The sequence below is a fragment of the Heteronotia binoei genome, chromosome 5 (genome assembly GCF_032191835.1).
Source record: "Heteronotia binoei isolate CCM8104 ecotype False Entrance Well chromosome 5, APGP_CSIRO_Hbin_v1, whole genome shotgun sequence".
In the NCBI taxonomy this organism is placed as follows: domain Eukaryota; kingdom Metazoa; phylum Chordata; class Lepidosauria; order Squamata; family Gekkonidae; genus Heteronotia; species Heteronotia binoei.
This window is the reverse complement of record NC_083227.1, coordinates 976,489-994,907: the sequence shown is the minus strand read 5'-3', so window position 1 is coordinate 994,907 and position 18,419 is coordinate 976,489. Positions and strand designations below refer to the sequence as shown.

At 46.8% G+C, this 18,419-nt stretch overlaps 2 protein-coding genes across 2 annotated transcripts in view; both read left to right on the top strand.

Annotated features, from left to right (window-relative positions):
* Window positions 1–18,419, top strand: part of LOC132571144 (zinc finger protein 208-like) — a 197,881-nt gene that overhangs the window by 67,212 nt on the left and 112,250 nt on the right. The window lies entirely within an intron of this gene.
* On the top strand, window positions 4,086–4,987 carry LOC132571404 (V-type proton ATPase subunit d 1-like; the record flags this gene model as incomplete). Its single annotated transcript, XM_060238199.1, has 1 exon — window positions 4,086–4,987. A coding segment is annotated over exon 1 (864 nt), but the record flags the coding sequence as incomplete, so codon positions are not given.

Sequence of the window (18,419 nt, the reverse complement as noted above, 5' to 3'; positions counted from 1 at the left end):
TGGAAATTTATAAGTGAAAGCCACTAAGAAGGGATTCTATGAGATCCTACAGCAAAGCTTTGGGCCATGGGCTGCGGAGAGGTGGAAATATCACCTACTATATGATATTTATGGTACACACACACACATTTTTTATATTCATTCATATGACTATTCATATTCATATGAAGCTGCCTTATACCGAATCAGACCTTTGGTCCATCAAAGTCAGTATTGTCTTCTCAGACGGGCAGCGGCTCTCCAGGGTCTCAAGCTGAGGTTTTTCACACCTATTTGCCTGGACCCTTTTTTGGAGATGCCGGGGATTGAACCTGGGACCTTCTGCTTCCCAAGCAGATGCTCTACCACTGAGCCATTGTCCCTCCCCCTTTCCCACACACCCTTGTAAGCATTCTCTGTCTTAAAATATAGCTCAGAAAATTGGCATAGTTAAAGTTGCTGGAAATATAAAATAACTTAGAGCAGTTACAGTTAGCTGTTTTCTGGCTCCTACAAACATACAAGCATTTAATAATACATCTCACAATACAGAATCTATTAAGTTTAAGATTATTAAATTTATACCCCGCCCTCCGCGCCGAGGCAGGCTCATGGCGGCTTACAACATTATTCCTAATAGCAATAAAAGACTAACGCATTGGCGCCTAAAACCATTCCTCCACAAGGTAGGAGCCTCAGCCAATGGAGAAAATAGAGGCTTCGCGCTGTAGCTCCTGTGCAATTGAGGGAGCCTGGCAAAGCAAGCTGTAATGCAGAAGGAAGCAAGAGAGAGGGAGAAGGAAGTAGATGACAGCCAGTTGCTCGGGGGCCTGATAGGATTTGGCCCTCAAACTGCATGTTTGACACCCCTGTTTTAGAACAACCAGAAGGCTATATTGCTGCTGCTGCTGCTGTACTTTTTTCAGGACTCCTAGCCAATAAGTAGATGGAAACAAAACCTCTCCCACCCCCATCTCCCTGACATTTCAGATAGTGTCACACAGTTTATATTCATAGTATATTATTATTTGCAGGTGCAGAAGAAGCCATGGCATGTCCGGCTGTGGAACACAGTCAAAAAGATCTGCGGCAGAAGAAGATCTAAAGTGGCGCCGCTGCCGTGAAGCGAGGGGGATTTTCCCTACCCATGAAATCCCTATATCCTCCCTCCCTCCCACTCTCCCACCACTTCTTCCATCCCACCCCTTCTTCCATCCCACCCTCCTCCCCAGGCTCCCACTCCCCACTCACTTCCTACCGATGAGGGTGAAAAGGAAGATGGAGGTAGGATAGGATGGAGATTGGGAGGGAGAGAGGCAAATAAGGTAGGAGGAGTGAGTTTGCGTGGATAGGACGGGTTGGAGATGAGGAGGGAGGTGGGAAGGAAGAAGGGAGTACAAGGGGAGGTTGGTTGGGAGGGAAGGTTGGGAGGAGACACAGCGCTGGAGCCTCGGTGAACCCCCCGCTGGCAACGGCATGCCACCCCCTGTCCGCCAAGCCCCACACCGCTGGAGGAGGACCGGCGCAGCGGCGTGAAGGGACAGCTGGGGGGCCTCTGGACCAGGCGGGCCTCTGCAGGTGGAGGCCTCCGCTGAGCCATGCTGATGCCCCTGCTGGCTGCTCTCCCCTTGAAGGAGAGAGCAGTTGACGGGGGGCCCTTCTTGTCCTTGGGTCGGAAGCCGGGATCAGAGAAGCCTCCCCCCAACGCCACACCCAATTGTCCTCGCTTCGAAGGGGAGAGCACCAGAGTGGGGCCTCCTCTTCTTGTCGCGAGGGACGCCCAGCTCGGACTAGGCACCCCAAAGACCCGTGTGGTTGCTCTCGCATGGCGAAAGCTGCTGGGCAGGCTGCCAGGGCACCTCATCCAAGCTCGGGTTTCCTCACGACAAGAAGCGGGGGCCCCGCTCGGGCCTCTCCCCTTTGAAGAGAGAGCAGCCGGGTGGGGCATCGGGGCAGCTTCTCCTAGTTCGGCTTCCCTTGTGTGGAAACCGGGCTCGGAGAAGAGGGCACCCCACCCATCTGCTCGCTCGTCCGAGGCGAGAGCAGCTGGGTGGGGCATCAAGCTGGCTTCTCCAAGCCAAGCTTCCCATATGGGAAGGTGGGCTAGGAGAAGCGACACTGATGCCCCGCCTGGCGCCTCTAGCCTCAAAAAGGAGAGAAGATGGGCAGGGCACTCTCTCCTCCCGCTGGCCCCGTTTGCACGGAGAGCTCCTCTTGAAGAACCCTCTGTGCAAACTCCACTCCCTCATGGAAGTCTCCTTTTGAGGAAACCTCCGTGCAATCTCCACTCAAGCATGGAGGGCTCCTTTTGAGGAAACCTTCTTGCAAACTCCACTGCCTCATGGAGGTCTCCTTTTGAGGAAACCTCCGTGCAATCTCCACTCCCTCATGGAGGTCTCCTTTTGAGGAAACCTCCGTGCAATCTCCACTCAAGCATGGAGCGCTCCTCTTGAGGAAACCTCTGTGCAAACTCCACTCCCTCATGGAAGTCTCCTTTTGAGGAAACCTCCATGCAAACTCCACTCAAGGATGGAGGGCTCCTTTTGAGGAAACCTTCTTGCAAACTCCACTCCCTCATGGAGTTCTCCTTTTGAGGAAACCTCCGTGCAATCTCCACTCCCTCATGGAGGTCTTCTTTTGAGGAAACCTCCGTGCAATCTCCACTCAAGCTTGGAGGGCTCCTTTTGAGGAAACCTCCGTGCAAACTCCACTCACGCATGGAGGGCTTCTCTTGAGGAAACCTCCATGCAAAGCCACCTCCGCTGAGCAGGAGCAGCTCTGGTGGCCCTCCAATGGCTGGGCCCTACAGAGGGAAGGGGGGGTTTGATAGATTGGCCGTACCCTCCCCCAGGGCCCCCCCCCCGTAGCTACAGGCCTGGATGCCCTGGCTGGCTTCTCTCACCAGAGTGGTGTCCCTTCTTCACCACATGAGGAAGCCCCGCTCGGACAAGGCCCCTGGTCTTGAAGGACCTCGCTCGGGTACTCTGATATTTGAAGCAAGAGTAGGCCTGGCATGTGGGGTTCTGCTGCGCGAGGCAGAATCCCAATGTGCACCCCCCCCCCAGAAGAAAAGATTTTGTGTGCACCCGTCGTGACGCTGTCACTCAGAGGTGACGTCATTGCGCTGGCACTTGGAGCTTCGCTTCCCCAGCGTCCTCGGAGGATGCTGGGGAAGGGAAGCTCCGCTGTTTCTGGGCTCTGAGGGATTGGGGGAGTTCCTCTGAGCCAAGAAAACATTAACCTGAGGGACAATGCGAGTGGAGAGGGGGCGTTCGAAGCGAGAGCAATCAGGCAGGGCGTTGGGAGGAGGCTTCTCTGATGCAGGCTTCCCACACAAGGAAAAGAAGGCACCCCGTTCGAGTGCTCTCACCTTAACGGCAAGGGCAGCCGAGCAGGGCCTCAGCACTGCTCAGGGAGAACGCCTCTACACTGCGTTGGTGCCGCTCGGCCAGAGCCTGCTCAGCACTCTCTTCCGTCGGCTGCGCGGTTCCTCCTTTCAGCGGTGATGGGGCTGGCAGGACAGGGAATGTGTGGCATGCCGCTGCCAGCGGGGGGTGCCGAGGCCCCAGTGCTGGGTTTTCTCCCAACCTTCCACCGCTTGTACCCCCTTCTTTCATCCTACCCTCCCTCCTCAGCTCTAACCTTGTTCCATCTGCCCAAGCTCACCCCTCCTGCCTTATTCGCCACCCTCCCTTCCAATCTCCCTCCGTCCTGCCTCCATCTTCCCCTCCCTGCGGTAGGAAATGAATCGGGGGTGGGAACTACCCACCCAATCTCACCTCAATTGCTCACCTCCCTCCCAGTCTCCATCCCCTGCTTCCTCCATTTCTACCCCCCAGCCCCTGCCCTCCCCCCCCCTCGCTCACGGAATTTTTAACAACAATGCAACACAACAACTTTGCGCCCAGCTAGGCCCAAAATTATGCGGGGACCAGGCTGACTTTATCAACAGCTGGTGGAAATAAGACACTTCGGAGTGGAGGGCGGGATATAAATCCAATATCATCTTCTTCTTCTTCAAATACATTGCAAACTTCTGGCAACAGATAAAGCTCCAGATCAAAAAAATTACATCGTAGAGTTACCGGTAGAACCAGACGTCCGCCTCTGTAGCCGCTGCTCCTTCTGAGTTCTCGGCCTCACCATGTTGTCGTCGTTCCCTGAGCTCTATTTCAACGTCGACAGTGGCTACCTGGAGGGCCTGGTGCGGGGTTTCAAGGCAGGGGTGCTGAGCCAGTCCGATTACGTCAACCTGGTGCAGTGCGAGAGCCTGGAAGATTTGAAGCTCCATCTCCAGAGCACAGACTATGGGAACGTCCTGGCAAACGAAGCCTCCCCTCTCCCCGTGTCCCTCATTGATGACAAGCTGAAGGAGAAGATGGTGGTAGAGTTCCGCCATATGAGAAATCATGCCTATGAACCCCTGGCCAGCTTTTTGGACTTCATCACGTACAGCTACATGATTGACAACGTGATCCTGCTCATCACCGGGACTCTGCACCAGCGCTCCATTGCCCAGTTGGTGCCCAAATGCCACCCCCTGGGAAGCTTCGAGCAGATGGAGGCAGTGAACATTGCCCAGACTCCGGCAGAGCTGTACAATGCCATCCTGGTAGACACACCCCTGGCTGCCTTTTTCCAGGATTGCATCTCAGAGCAAGACCTTGATGAGATGAACATCGAAATTATTCGTAATGCGCTGTACAAGGCCTACCTTGAGTCCTTCTACAAGTTTTGCAAGATCCTGGGAGGCACGACCGCTGATGCCATGTGCCCCATCCTGGAGTTCGAAGCTGACCGGAGGGCCTTCATTCTCACCATCAACTCCTTTGGCACAGAACTCTCCAAGGAGGATCGGGCCAAGCTGTTCCCCCACTGTGGGAAGCTCTATCCAGAGGGCCTGGCTCAGCTGGCCAGAGCGGATGACTACGAGCAAGTCAAAGCAGTAGCCGATTACTACGCAGAATACAAACATCTGTTCGAAGGAGCAGGCAGCAACCCTGGTGACAAAACAACAACAACAACAACACGTGTTTTTTTTTTAAAACTCAAAATTTTTTATTTTTTCCAATTTATTTTTTTTGTATTTTTCCAGAGGGCCTGGCTCAGCTGGCCAGAGCAGATGACTACGAGCAAGTCAAAGCAGTAGCCGGGAGGGCGGGGCGACGCGGAGCATGGCGGACGCTTAAGGAATTCCCTCCCGACGACCAGTCCCGCTAACGCGATCCCGCTCCCTTCACACTCAACACAAACGCCTGGGCATGGGCAAGAAAGATACCAGGGGACCCAAGGCAGCAGCTAGAGTCTCCTTAAAAGACCAAAGGACCCTTACCTTCCCGCTGGTAAGCTCGGACGTGTCGGACTCTTCCCCTCAACCCGCAGCGCCACAGTCAATGGCATCAGAGGCCCCCCCCAACCCTGCCGAAAGCCCTCTTTTAACTACTCAAACGTTCCATGAAGTAATGGACCGTTTGGAAGAGACATTGGGCGACAAGATTTCTAAAGCCATTGCCCCTATTCAGTCGGAGTTAAAAAAAACTCAACGAAACCATTTTGGCGGTCTCTCAAACGGCTGACTCTGCGTTTGAAATGGCGTCTAAGGCACACGAAACTGTAGAGGACCTGCAACATTCTAATATATGGCTCCACGAGAAACTTCTGCACCTTGACAAAAAGCAGTAGCCGATTGCTACCCAGAATACAAACTTCTGTTTGAAGGAGCAGGCAGCAACCCTGGTGACAAAACAACAACAACAACAACAACACGTTGTTTTTTTTTAAACTCAAAATTTTTTATTTTTTCCAATATTTCTACAGTTTTCCAAAACAAACATAGCATAGTTTCAAACATCAATACAATATAGACAAATAAAACAACAATTTTCCCGCACTATTAAGGAGAGAAAGAAAGAGGGGAAAAAGAAAGAAAGAAAAAATTCCATTTAACCTGCTACTCCAATACCCACAGCCAAGACTGGAGGCCCTGTCGCAGATAAATCATACTATTTAAAGCAATATAAAGTTTAAATACTTTTTCGGCATTTGATTTTTTTCCGATGAGTTGGCATTTACGTAGTCAAAAAAAAAATAAACCATCTTTTACTAAAGTTTTCTCCTGCTTTAGGATTGTTGCTAAAAATGAGTTGCGAAGCAATTTTGTCCTGTATAATTATATCCCACACTTTCTGGTACCATAGGGTCAGTGAGGAAAGTCTCGCCGCTTTCCAACATTTTGCTCACAAGGTTTTCCCTGCCAAAATCAAGAGAGAAATAAGTTCCTGTTTCTGTTTGGTGTAATTGTTATCCGGCCAAACGTTAAGCAAGATAGACTCAGGAGTGCGAGGAACGGATTCATTAGTAATGTCTTCAATTTTATTTATCATGGCATTCCAAAAGGACTGTACTTTTGGGCATGACCACCAACAGTGGAAGAAAGATGCAACTTCTCCACACCCTTTCCAGCAGAGAGGAGTGAGGCCTTTTGTCGCATGGCTCAGAGACAGGGGGGTCAGGTACCATCGTGAAGATAGTTTATACTGTTGGAGTTTGAAATTTGTACACCGTGACCTACCCAATGGAGATGACCATACCTTAGACCATTGCTCTTCTGACAATTTAAGAGAGCAATCTTTGCTCCACGCATTTTGTTGAGTTGACTTCTGTGACCAAATTTTTTGATTTAATAAATTATAAATTTTTGAAATCACACCTCTCATAGTCGCGTTTTCATTAAGAATTAATTTTTCAAAAATATTCAATTGGTCTGTAGGTATCATGACAGGAATCACCTTATTTAATGTGTCGTGGAGTTGATGGTATTCATACCAAGGGATATTGGTCTTATATTTGGATTCTAACTGACATCGGGTGAGCAATTTTCCTTTGGAACTGACATCAGCAATTCTTAAGATATTTAGCTGTCTCCAAGTTTTAAAACTCCCTTCAGAAGTTCCCAGAGGAAACCAAGGTTGGCCCAAGAAGGACATAACCGAAGTGGAAGGCTGAACCACAGATGTTCTAAACTTGTCCCATGTTTTCAAAGTACAACCTAAAAAAGGGTTAGTTAACAATTCTTTGCTTCTATCAGCCCTAGAATTCCAGAGGAATTCTCTAAGACGTAGAGGATGGATACTGGCGGATCCAATTTGAATCCAGGGCAGATGACATTCCTTCCTAGCATAAAGCAAAACATTACGTAGCTGAGCTGCCACATAGTAGCTGTTCATAAGAACATAAGAGAAGCCATGTTGGATCAGGCCAATGGCCCATCCAGTCCAACACTCTGTGTCACACAGTGGCAAAAATTTTTATATATACACACACACTGTGGCTAATAGCCACTGATGGACCTCTGCTCCATATTTTTATCTAAACCCCTCTTGAAGGTAGCTATGCTTGTGGCCGCCACCACCTCCTGTGGCAGTGAATTCCACATGTTAATCACCCTTTGGGTGAAGAAGGACTTCCTTTTATCCGTTTTAACCTGGCTGCTCAGCAATTTCATCGAATGCCCACGAGTTCTTGTATTGTGAGAAAGGGAGAAAAGTACTTCTTTCTCTACTTTCTCCATCCCATGCATTATCTTGTAAACCTCTATCATGTCACCCCGCAGTCGACGTTTCTCCAAGCTAAAGAGTCCCAAGCGTTTCAACCTTTCGTCATAGGGAAAGTGTTCTAGCCCTTTAATCATTCTAGTTGCCCTTTTCTGGACTTTCTCCAATGCTATAATATCCTTTTTGAGGTGCGGCGACCAGAACTGCACACAGTACTCCAAATGAGACCGCACCATCGATTTATACAGGGGCATTATGATACTGGCTGATTTGTTTTCAATTCCCTTCCTAATAATTCCCAGCATGGCGTTGGCCTTTTTTATTGCAAACGCACACTGTCTTGACATTTTCAGTGAGTTATCTACCACGACCCCGAGATCTCTCTCTTGGTCAGTCTCTGCCAGTTCACACCCCATCAACTTGTATTGGTAGCTGGGATTCTTGGCCCCAATGTGCATTACTTTGCACTTGGCCACATTGAACCGCATCTGCCACGTTGACGCCCACTCACCCAGCCTCAACAGATCCCTTTGGAGTTCCTCACAATCCTCTCTGGTTCTCACCACCCTGAAAAATTTAGTGTCATACGCAAACTTGGCCACTTCACTGCTCACTTCCAACTCTAAATCATTTATGAACAAGTTAAAGAGCATGGGACTAGGGATGTGCAAAAAAAAAAAAAATTGGATTGACACGGATTCGGAAGTATACGGGGGGGGGGGGGGGGGGAATCGGAATCCCCGTATACTCCTGAATACTGCATTCAGAATAGCCGCATATACGGTAGATGCACGGCTATTACCGAATATATGGCCCTATTATACCCTATGGGCCATTGAAATCAATGGCAAATAGGGTATATTTGAAGCCACATGGAGGGGAGGGGGTTTGAGATAGAGCCCCCAAATTTGCAGGGGACCTGTAGGGGACGCTCCCCTCCAACCCCCCCAAGTTCCAAAAAGATTGGGCCAGGGGATCCCATTCCAGGGGCACCCAAAGAGGGTGCCCCTATTCCATCATTATACCCTAAGGGCCTTTGAAATCAATGGCAACATAGGGCATAATTAGAGGCTACTGGGGGGCAGGGGGGTTGAGGGAGAGCCCCCAAATTTGCAGGGGACCTGCAGGGGACTCTCCCTTCCAACCCCCCCAAGTCCCAAAAATATTGGGCCAGGGGGTCCCTATCTTTGGGCTCCCCAAAAGGCCCATTGCTAACAATGATGGGGAAAGCCCAATTAGCCACTTCCTCACTGTAATTGTCGTGGGAAAAGTGGCTCTGGGGAGCAGGGGGTTTTGAGGAGAGCCCCCCAAACTGCTGTGCAGCTTCAGGGCACTGTCCCACACAAAACCCACAAGGCCAAAAAAAATTGGACCAGGGGGTCCAATTCCTGGGGCACCCAAAGCCAAACCTAACTTCACATCAGAGAATCTCTATAGGACCCAAATGCACTACATCCCTATATCTACTCTATGAACCCTGCAGGGCAGGCCTGGAAGCAATATAAAACCCAGTTGCCAACGTCACTGCCACACCAAACACAATCTGCTCAAGGTCTGCTCTGCAGACCTGGCTGCAGCAAACCCAGATGCCAGCTCTCCAGCCCTGCCCCAAACAACACGGGGAGAGCTGGCCAACCACAACAAACCTGCTGGTTCTGGGTCTCTCACCCAGGTGCCAGCTTCCCTGCCACAGAACACACAATCTACAGATGCCAGCTCTCCAGCCCTGCCCCAAACAACACGGGGAGAGCTGGCCAACCACAACAAACCTGCTGGTTCTGGGTCTCTCACCCAGGTGCCAGCTTCCCTGCCACAGAACACACAATCTACTCTATAAAAACAAGAAAGTGACCCAGCCCACACACACCCTCACCAACCCCCACACCAACCAGAGGCAATTAAAAAAAACCAAAACAAAACCAGCAGAATCACAAAAGGCCAAGTGTTAAAAAAGTGGCCTTTTCACCAACAAGAAAGCTCAGGCCAAATAAGTCAACAACACCCCCCCCCCTAAAACCAGAACCAGGAAAAGGGGGACAAAAGTGTCCTTTTAAACAATGGAAATTAGGCCAAACAGCACCCCCCCCCCCAAGAACCCAAAGAAAAGAGTAACAGCAGCAGCACAACACAGCAGCAACAAATCAAACACTGAATACTTTTAGAACAGTAAAAAATTAACTTTTAACAATACAGGAACTTTGCCAACCCCTCCCCCCCAAAAAAACCCTTCACCCTAACCGCAAGAAATCCAAGCCACCCAAATCAGGAGAAGTAAAAGGACACTGCACTTTTAAAAGTCCTCTCACTAAATTAAGATATGGGCAAATTGGCATAAAGATATACAGTCCTCTTTAAATGCTGTCTGTTTAAGTGGCTCCCCTTCTGGAGGGTCAACTTACCTTACCTTACCTTACCTTATGGGGAGAACAAGGAAACCAGGGATCTGGGTTCCTGGTCCTTAGGGAGCCCCCAGGCCAAGAGCCACAGGCCAAGAGCAGTAGCGTGGGGAGGGGGGGGGCGGGGAGGGCGGATCGCCCCAGGTCTGGGGGTCCCCGCATTGGCATGGGGGCCCCCAAACAATGGCCGTGTTTCTCTGCGCTGCGAGGGGGGGGAGAAAAAGAATGGAGGCGCCCGACAGCGAGGGGGAGCGCACGCGCACGGCGGAGGAGGAAGGGGGTGTGGCGGGGAGGTGCTGGCGCACGCACGTCGGAGCTCCTCGTTCCATTCCCTTCCACCCTTGAAACAGGGCAACTGGGCCCAGGGAGGAAGAGGAGAAGGCGGCCTGGCCTGGAGACTCCGAGCCTCTCCGGCGGCTGCTTCCGGCCTGCTCCCCCGAGCGCGGCGCGGCGGCAAGGGCAGCTCCAGCCCCCGACACCCCAGCCCCTCCTCGGCCGCCCGACGGAGCCGCTCGAGCCACGTGCGGTGGAGCGCGGGAAGGCGGCGCTGCTGCCTGGACGGCTCCCCACCCCCCCACCCCACCCCAGGCACCGGCACGCGGCGCGCGGCTCTCCTCCTCCTCCTCGTCTCCTTCCTCGGCGCACCTCACAGTGACTGGTGCTTGCACAGGGGAGTACCTTTACCTTTAGCATGCTGGCAGGGGCTTGAATTCAGATTGGGGCTGCAGTATGGGAGAGGCGGAGCTTAACCCTCCCCCCCCATGCTGTTTTGTTGACAAATAGCTGACCAGGCCTGTGATGTGCTCCCTGGGGAGAAAATGAGGGTTGCCAGCTCCAGGTTAAGAAATACCTAGAGGCTTTGGGGGTGGAGCCTGATGAGGGTGGGGTTTGGGGAAGGGAGGGGTTTCAGTGGGGTATCATGCCATAGAGCAGGGATGGCCAAACTGTGGCTCGGGAGCCACATGTGGCTCTTTCACACATACTGAGTGGCTCTTGAAGTCCCCACCAACCTGCCAGCCAGCTTAGAGAAGGCATTTGTCTCTTTAAATCACTCCTCCAAGCCAAGCCAGCTGGGAGCTTGGAAAATACATTTAAAATTAAAGTTGCTTTCTTTCCAGCTCTCCTCCCTCCCCCATCTATTTGTCTTCCTTCCTTCTAGCTCTCAAACATCTGGCGTTCATGACTTATGGCTCGCAAACATCTGACAATTATTCTATATGGCTCTTATGTTAAGCAAGTTTGGCCATAGAGCCTATCTTCCAAAACAGCCATTTTCTCCAGGGGAACTATCTCTGCTGCCTCCCAGGAGATCTCCCACCACCACCTGGAAGGTGGCAGCCCATGGAAAAACACAAGCAGCATATGGTTGACATACAGGCAAACCATGGCCCCTCGGGAGGCAATTGGGGTTGGGAAAAATCCCCCCCCCCCTTCCCAGTGTTCTAAGCCTGATCAGAATCAGGGACCCTGTCACTACTATTTACTAATTTTAAAAAATGGAAATCAGGGTACATATCTGCCAGTATTTTATTTAATTTAGCCCTTAAAGTCATGAGTTAATTTGAAGCCCGCTGCATTACTGAAGGAGCCTGTAGAAGATTATGCGGTCAGAGCTTTGCATTTTTTGTTTTCAGATTTCTGCAGGACAAACCCTGTTTTATTGGATGCCCTGTCCTGTTGATAGTGTTTGATTTAAACTATGTAATCCTGCCTTGAGTCTCATGGAGAAAGGCAGAGGCAGGCTATACATTACAAATAACTACAAAAATCAGGTCCACAAACTTACAGAAATGTTTTACTATACCCATCTGCGTGCGTATACTTACGCTAGAAGCATGTTGCTCTTTGGGAAGAGAAGACCAACTTTCTTGCATTTAAAAAAACCAAAAACTTTCCCCCACCTGGTCTCCTGGAAGAGATTTCTGCTCGCCACAGGTGACTAGGCAAGTGTCTGCTTGCAGACCTGATGTGGACGGATGCTTTCTTGCCGCAGCTTCTCTTTCCAGCAGCTGATGTTTTGCTATGTGGGACAGTGACCCTTCCAGGTGCAGCTTGGGGTGGAGTTTGCTATTTGGGGATGGGTATGATTTATTATTATAGATTCAACTTGAACTCAGCAGCTTGTTTTGTTTTCCCGAGAACAGATTATTATTAGTAGGGCCTGCATCCAACTTCTGAATTTAACCAGATTGGGCTTGGGTTCCTTGTTATTTGGAGCAGGATGTCCAAGGAAAGGAAGGCCTCTTGTCATTTTAAGGATCCTGTAAGAGAGAGGGCAAGCTCAGCTTGTGTCTCAGGGAAAGGAGATAGTAAGAAGCTGTATCAGATGGAATTCCTTCTTCGTAGGCCTCACCTCCTTGAGAGAGCCGGTTTGGTGTAGTGGTTAAGTGCGTGGACTCTTATCTTGGAGAACCGGGTTTGATTCCCCATTCCTTCACTTACAGCTGCTGGAATAAAGAATGGCCTTGGGTTAGGCATAGCTATCACAGGAGTTGTCCTTGAAAGAGCAGCTGCTGTGAGAGCCCTCTCAGTCCCACCCACCTCACAGGGTGTCTGTTGTGGGGGAGAAGATATAGGAGATTGTAAGCCGCTCTGAGTCTCTGATTCAGGGAGAATGGCGGGGTATAAATCTGCTCTTCTTCTTCTTCTTCTTCTTCTTCTTCTCCATTGAATAGTATGTGCAGCTGCATAACAATCCTTGGATGAGGTCCGCCAACTATTCTTCTACAAAATGACCCCTGCTTCTTCGGCATGTTTCTGAAAGGTAGAGAAGACAGTCCTGCAAAGCGGCTGGCCTGCTGTTTGTAGGGAATAAGGCTGAGTTGCAACAGCTGAAGAGGATTCACCTATGAAAGCCATATGATATGCAAGCCATATGATATGCTTGCAAGCCATATGATATGTTACATCACCATATGAAGTTACATTACTTCCTGTTTCCAGCAGGGCTCCCTCGCAAGTGGTGGCCATCTTGCGGAAGTGACATCACCAGAAGTGACATCATATCCTGTTTCTGGAGGCATGCACACACATAGGGGGGCCCACATAAATCTTGGGCCCCGGGCCCCCAAAGCCCTAGCTACGCCACTGGCCAAGAGCCCTTTAGCTCTCGCCTTTGGCAAGGCGCAGCTTAAAATGCAAAGAGGGTGGGGCAGAGTCACTCTTCAGCAATCAGCAGCAATCACTCTTAATCTCTTTCTCCTTTAGCCACTCAACCAAACAAGAGCAAACAAGACCAAACGTACAGCAGTTCCCCTGCTATCACACCTCAGAATTTTAGGCAGCCCACAAACTCAGAATGAAGTCTTCCAACACTCAGAAATTCCCAGCAACTTCTCCAGCTGCTCTGCACTGTTGGGCTCCTCTCAGACCTCCTCTCAGACCTCTGTTCAGGAGTGGTGCCGCCAGCCCTCCTTTAACGACCGGTCTAGATAGAACATGATATGAAATCCTAGATTTTTTGTTGTTCCAAATGAAAGAAGACAGGCATTGTTGCCAAGACTGCATATCCTTGACCGAAATAGGAATAGGTAAATTTTGAAATCAAAAAAGAAATTTAGGAAGAACAAAAGTTTTTAATAGATCTATCTTTTCAATCAAATTGAGCTGCAGCTTAGCCCAGACAGCTAAATTGGTTTTAGTGGATGTAAATAGCTGCTTAAAATTGGCATCAAAGAGTTTAGATAGATCTAGAGGTATATGGATTCCCAAATGATGCCATGATCTGGTAACCCATTTAAAAGGAAAAATCTGTTCTAAATGTAGATAGACATCTGGAGGCACATGAATCGGGAACAACTCTGATTTTGACATATTTATAGTTAAACCTGAGAAATCCTTAAATAAGGCCAGAGTTTTCATTAGTTTTGTTAGAGATTGCACCGGATTAGTCAAATAAAAAACAGTATCGTCGGCAAAGAGACTGATTTTATGAGAGATGCCTCTCACTTTAATGCCTTCAATTTCAGGATCTGATCTAATTAAATGTGCTAATGGTTCCAATGATATAGCAAATAGAATTGGAGAGAGCGGGCAACCTTGTCGTGTACCTCTAGACAAACTTATTTCTTCTGATCTATAATTATTAATAGTTAGCTGCGTTTTAGGATCCTTATAAATGGCCGCAATTGAATTAAGAAAGTTCGGGCCAAAACCCATATGGTTTAGGACAGCTTTTAGGTACTTAATTTCAAGCATGTCGAACGCTTTCTCCGCATCCAAAGAAAGAATTAATGAAGTTAGTTTAGAGGACTTCCCATGGTGTGTTAAATTAAGAGTCCTCCTTATATTGTCAGAGATGGAGCGACCAGGAATAAATCCTGCTTGATCTTCATGGACATAGGTGCAAATAATTTTGTTTAATCTACGGGCTAAGACAGTTGAAAAAATTTTAAAGTCATGATTCAATATTGAAATTGGTCTATATGATTTGGGGTTTTGTTTATCCTTGCCTTCTTTATGAATCACCATCATTTTGGAATCCTTCCACGAATCCGGAAGGACTCCTGTTTCCATAGCCAAATTGCAGGTTTTCAAAAGGGGTTGTAACACATCAGAACTAAATTTTTTATAAAATTCTACCAGAAAGCCTTATTGTTTTTTATAGACGCTAGAGCCTCTAGAATTTCCGAATCCGAGATTGGTCTGTCCATGAAGTCAGTATCCTCCTTAGTTAATTTCCTATCAAATTTAACCTTTGTTAGAAATGTTTTAAAGTCCAGGTCAGCATCAATAGAGGAAGAGTATAAGGAGGAGTAGTACTCCTGAAATACCTTAGTGATTTCCTGAGGTGTAACACAGGTACCACCTTGAGGCGAGCGAACAGAATGAATTATTGCAGTCGCACTCTTTTGATTCAGCCTAAACTTCATAAATCTTGGAGATTGTGAAGTTTTAGTGACAAATTTTTGTTTTAAATAAAGCAATTTTTTTGTATGTCAGAGGTTTTTAGCAGCTCCAATTTATTCCTTTCCAATGTTAGCTTTTTCAGCAGTTTTTTCCCACCAAATTTGATATGTTTCTTTTCTAATTCAGCTATTCTGAGTTGATGCTCTTTTATTTTTTTGCATCTATCCTTATGGCATGCCACCGCAATTGAGATCAGATTTCCCCCAAGTACAGCTTTGAATGCATCCCAGATCAAATGTTGTGAAACTCCACAATTTCCATTATGAAGGAAGTAGTCCTTAATTGATTTCCTAATTTTCCCACAGACACTCTCCCTGGAGAGAAGTAATTTGTTCAAAGTCCAAGTGGGGCCTTTATTATCAAAGCACAGAAATTCCAGCTCACCGGACACCCAAGAATGGTCAGAAATATTTCTTGAGCCAATATCCACACTTTTTACAGACTTTAAGAGATTTGGTGAAACTAAAATATAATCAATTCTGGTGTAAGAGTTGTGTACGTGGGAAAAAAAGGTAAAGTCTCTTGTTCCCTGATTGAGTGACCTCCAGACGTCCACCACATTAAAAGCATTAAAAAGATCATGTAAACGTGTCTTCTTAGATGACCTAAGTTTAGTCCCACTGAGGTCCGATCTGTCCAAGGTAGGATCCACTATGTAATTCAGGTCTCCTCCAATGATAAGTTCCCCTTGTTTAAAGCCCATCAGATCGGCAAAAGTGTCCTCCAGAAACTTTAATTGGCCACTATTTGGAGAATAGATAGAGGCAATGGTTAACGGGTGGCCATTCAGGATACCTTTCACAAAAAGATACCTACCATTGGGGTCAGCTTTCATGCCCTGTAAACTAAACGAAGTTGTTTTTGAGATCAGGATTGCTACACCCCTCGCTTTAGAAGACCCAGTGGCCTGGAAGATCTGAGTAAACCATTTAGAACGTAACAATTAAGTGGTTTGGTTTTTTACGTGGGGTTCTTGCAAAAAAACAATTTGTGGTCTCTCTTTAGTTAAGAAATTAGAAATACGCGCCCTCTTGATCGGGTTTTTAAAACCCCTGCAATTCCCTGTGAGGATTTTTACTGGATTAGCCATTTTATGAATAGGAGAAAAAAATTAATAATAATAATAATAATAATAAAGAAGGACTAAGGGCCCACTACCTGGCTGTGAGGTATTGGAGCAGCCTAGTATCCTAACCCCCAAACAAATCAAAAGGAAGCCCACCGAATAAATTAACACAAAAAAATTTACAATCAAAAGGTCCAATAACAACTAAAGAAATAACAAGGCAGGTAAAAATAATAAACGAGGTATTTTAACCTTCCTGGTATACCTCAATAAAGCAGTAATGCAGATTTTAAATACAAAAACTACTCTTCAGTAATAATACCCTAATACGGGTAACTTTTGAAAGCCTCCCTTGAATAAGGAGGTTAGGGAAAGACACCTGCTCGTGTTTCCCTTCTTTGAAATTCCTCCTCTCCTCTCCAGAGGACGAGAATAACCAACAAAAGAACAATATTATAGTTCCCCATCTTGCCCCCTTCCCCAGGATTAACAATAAGTAACAAACTCTTTCAAGCCAAAATATCAATTCAGTAAGCAACACAAAATAAAAATATTGATTATCACATCCCCATGCATAACTGTTAATATAATCAATTTTGATGCGCCATTTCCAGGTAATAGTTGACCTAATAAAGTATACGCTACATAAATCGGTATCATCACATATAACTTCATACATTTCCAATTATTTCATTACCCATGAAGTAAGAGAAGCTTCATATGTTTAGTCCTCTAGATATGAAATAAATGAAAAATTTAGCATCTTGATATTCATCTAAAGCATTTCATCAACTGTTTATGAATAAAGCAATGGGAAAATAGAATTGAGTACCATAGACTGTCTTCCATGCAATAGTCAAGTAGATCAAGTTTCCAAACTCTATAAAACTCATAGAAATACAAAGTTGATTAGTTTTGTAGTACAGAATATACAAAAAAATTCATTGTTCCTTTAAAAGTATGACTCTGGTGTGAACATGCATGAGCTACACTCAGTAAGGGGACATTTGAATAAGGTTGTGGAAAAATCAAGGATGCACCTAAACCAGAGGGTACTAAAGTGGGGTTGCTAGCTACTTAAGTTGCATTTTAATTAAATAAATTAATCATAATATATAAACCTCAAGGTAATAAAAAGGAAGTAACATTTCAAAAAAACTTTTAAAATTTAACAATAATTGATTGCCTTCCCAAGAAAACTATATATCCATTCCAGTACCTAATAATTAATTAATCCCAATTTACATCTAAATTATTATATAAATAGAATTAATTGCCAATAAATGTCATCCCTGTTGTTGCTAAATTAATCAGATTGCCTGTCTTATGAGAGTCCTATTAATATCATAAAAAAAAAATAGAATTGATAAAATTGATTAGCCTGGTGTAAGGAACATCCTGAGAGAGACAAAAATAGTGCACCAAAAAAGGGTCAAGTTCAACTATGAAAATATTCAAATGTTTAAACTGCCTCACCTTTAGAAGCCTCCTGTTATAATTAGTAGAAAATAGATAACTATTTCAAAAGCAAACAGTTCTAAAGCAGGCTTGCTAGTTGCCTGTTTTACACTTAACATTCTAAGTACTCAACAGCCATAATAACAAATAACAATGTAGGTTCGATAAATCCAGTGAAATAAGGAGAAGGAAGAAACCCTTCCCTATTCAAGACTTAGCACCAAAACTTCCCTATATATCATCCCCCCTTCCCCCTCCCTTCAGCTGTATGCTCATTATCCACCAGCTAGTACAAAGAACAAAAGACTAAGACCCGCTCCCATCAGTACAGTTCAGAGGGGAGTTCACGGTCTGAGAGCAGTAAATTAAGGGGATCGTGTTAAGGTGCAACGATAAAGCGCTATGCAGCCGCTTCTTTCTCAGGTCCGTCAGACGTTTGATTTCTCCGCGCCGGAAATAGCTGCCATAAGTCGTCCTTCTCTTCCAGAGTTAGTTTTAGCGGCAAGGCTTCCATCAAGGCAATCCCCGATTGTGCATCAAAGGCTCTATGCAGGATGCCATTTCTGAAGAGTAAAATCTCAGACGTTGGGCTCCAACGGAACCTCAAGTTGTTGGCATGCAATTTATTTGTAATGATTTTTAAGTTCTTTCTTTTTTCCAGCGTATCAGCAGACAAATCTAATAAAAATAAAATTCTTTTCCCATTGTAAGTCAAAGAATCAGCACGCCTTACTTTTTGTAGTATCATATCTTTGATTCTGTAGTTAGAGAATTGCACAAGAATGTCTCGGGAGAAATCGCTTCTTACTGACTTTCTAGGGCCCAGTCTTTGTACTCTGACTATATTGTCAGCCATGTTGCCTGGAAACGAGAGCTTCTCTTGGAGCCATTGCGCAATAAATAATAAAAGGTGAAAGCGCACAGCTGCTCCCTGCTGCTTTTGGAGGGGGCTGTTCTGCCTCAAGCCATGGCTGCCAAAGGCCATTCCAAAAGCTGCATGTAGAGGAGTGGGGAATCAAACCTGGGTCTCCCAGATAAGAGAGCTCTGGCTGACCCAAG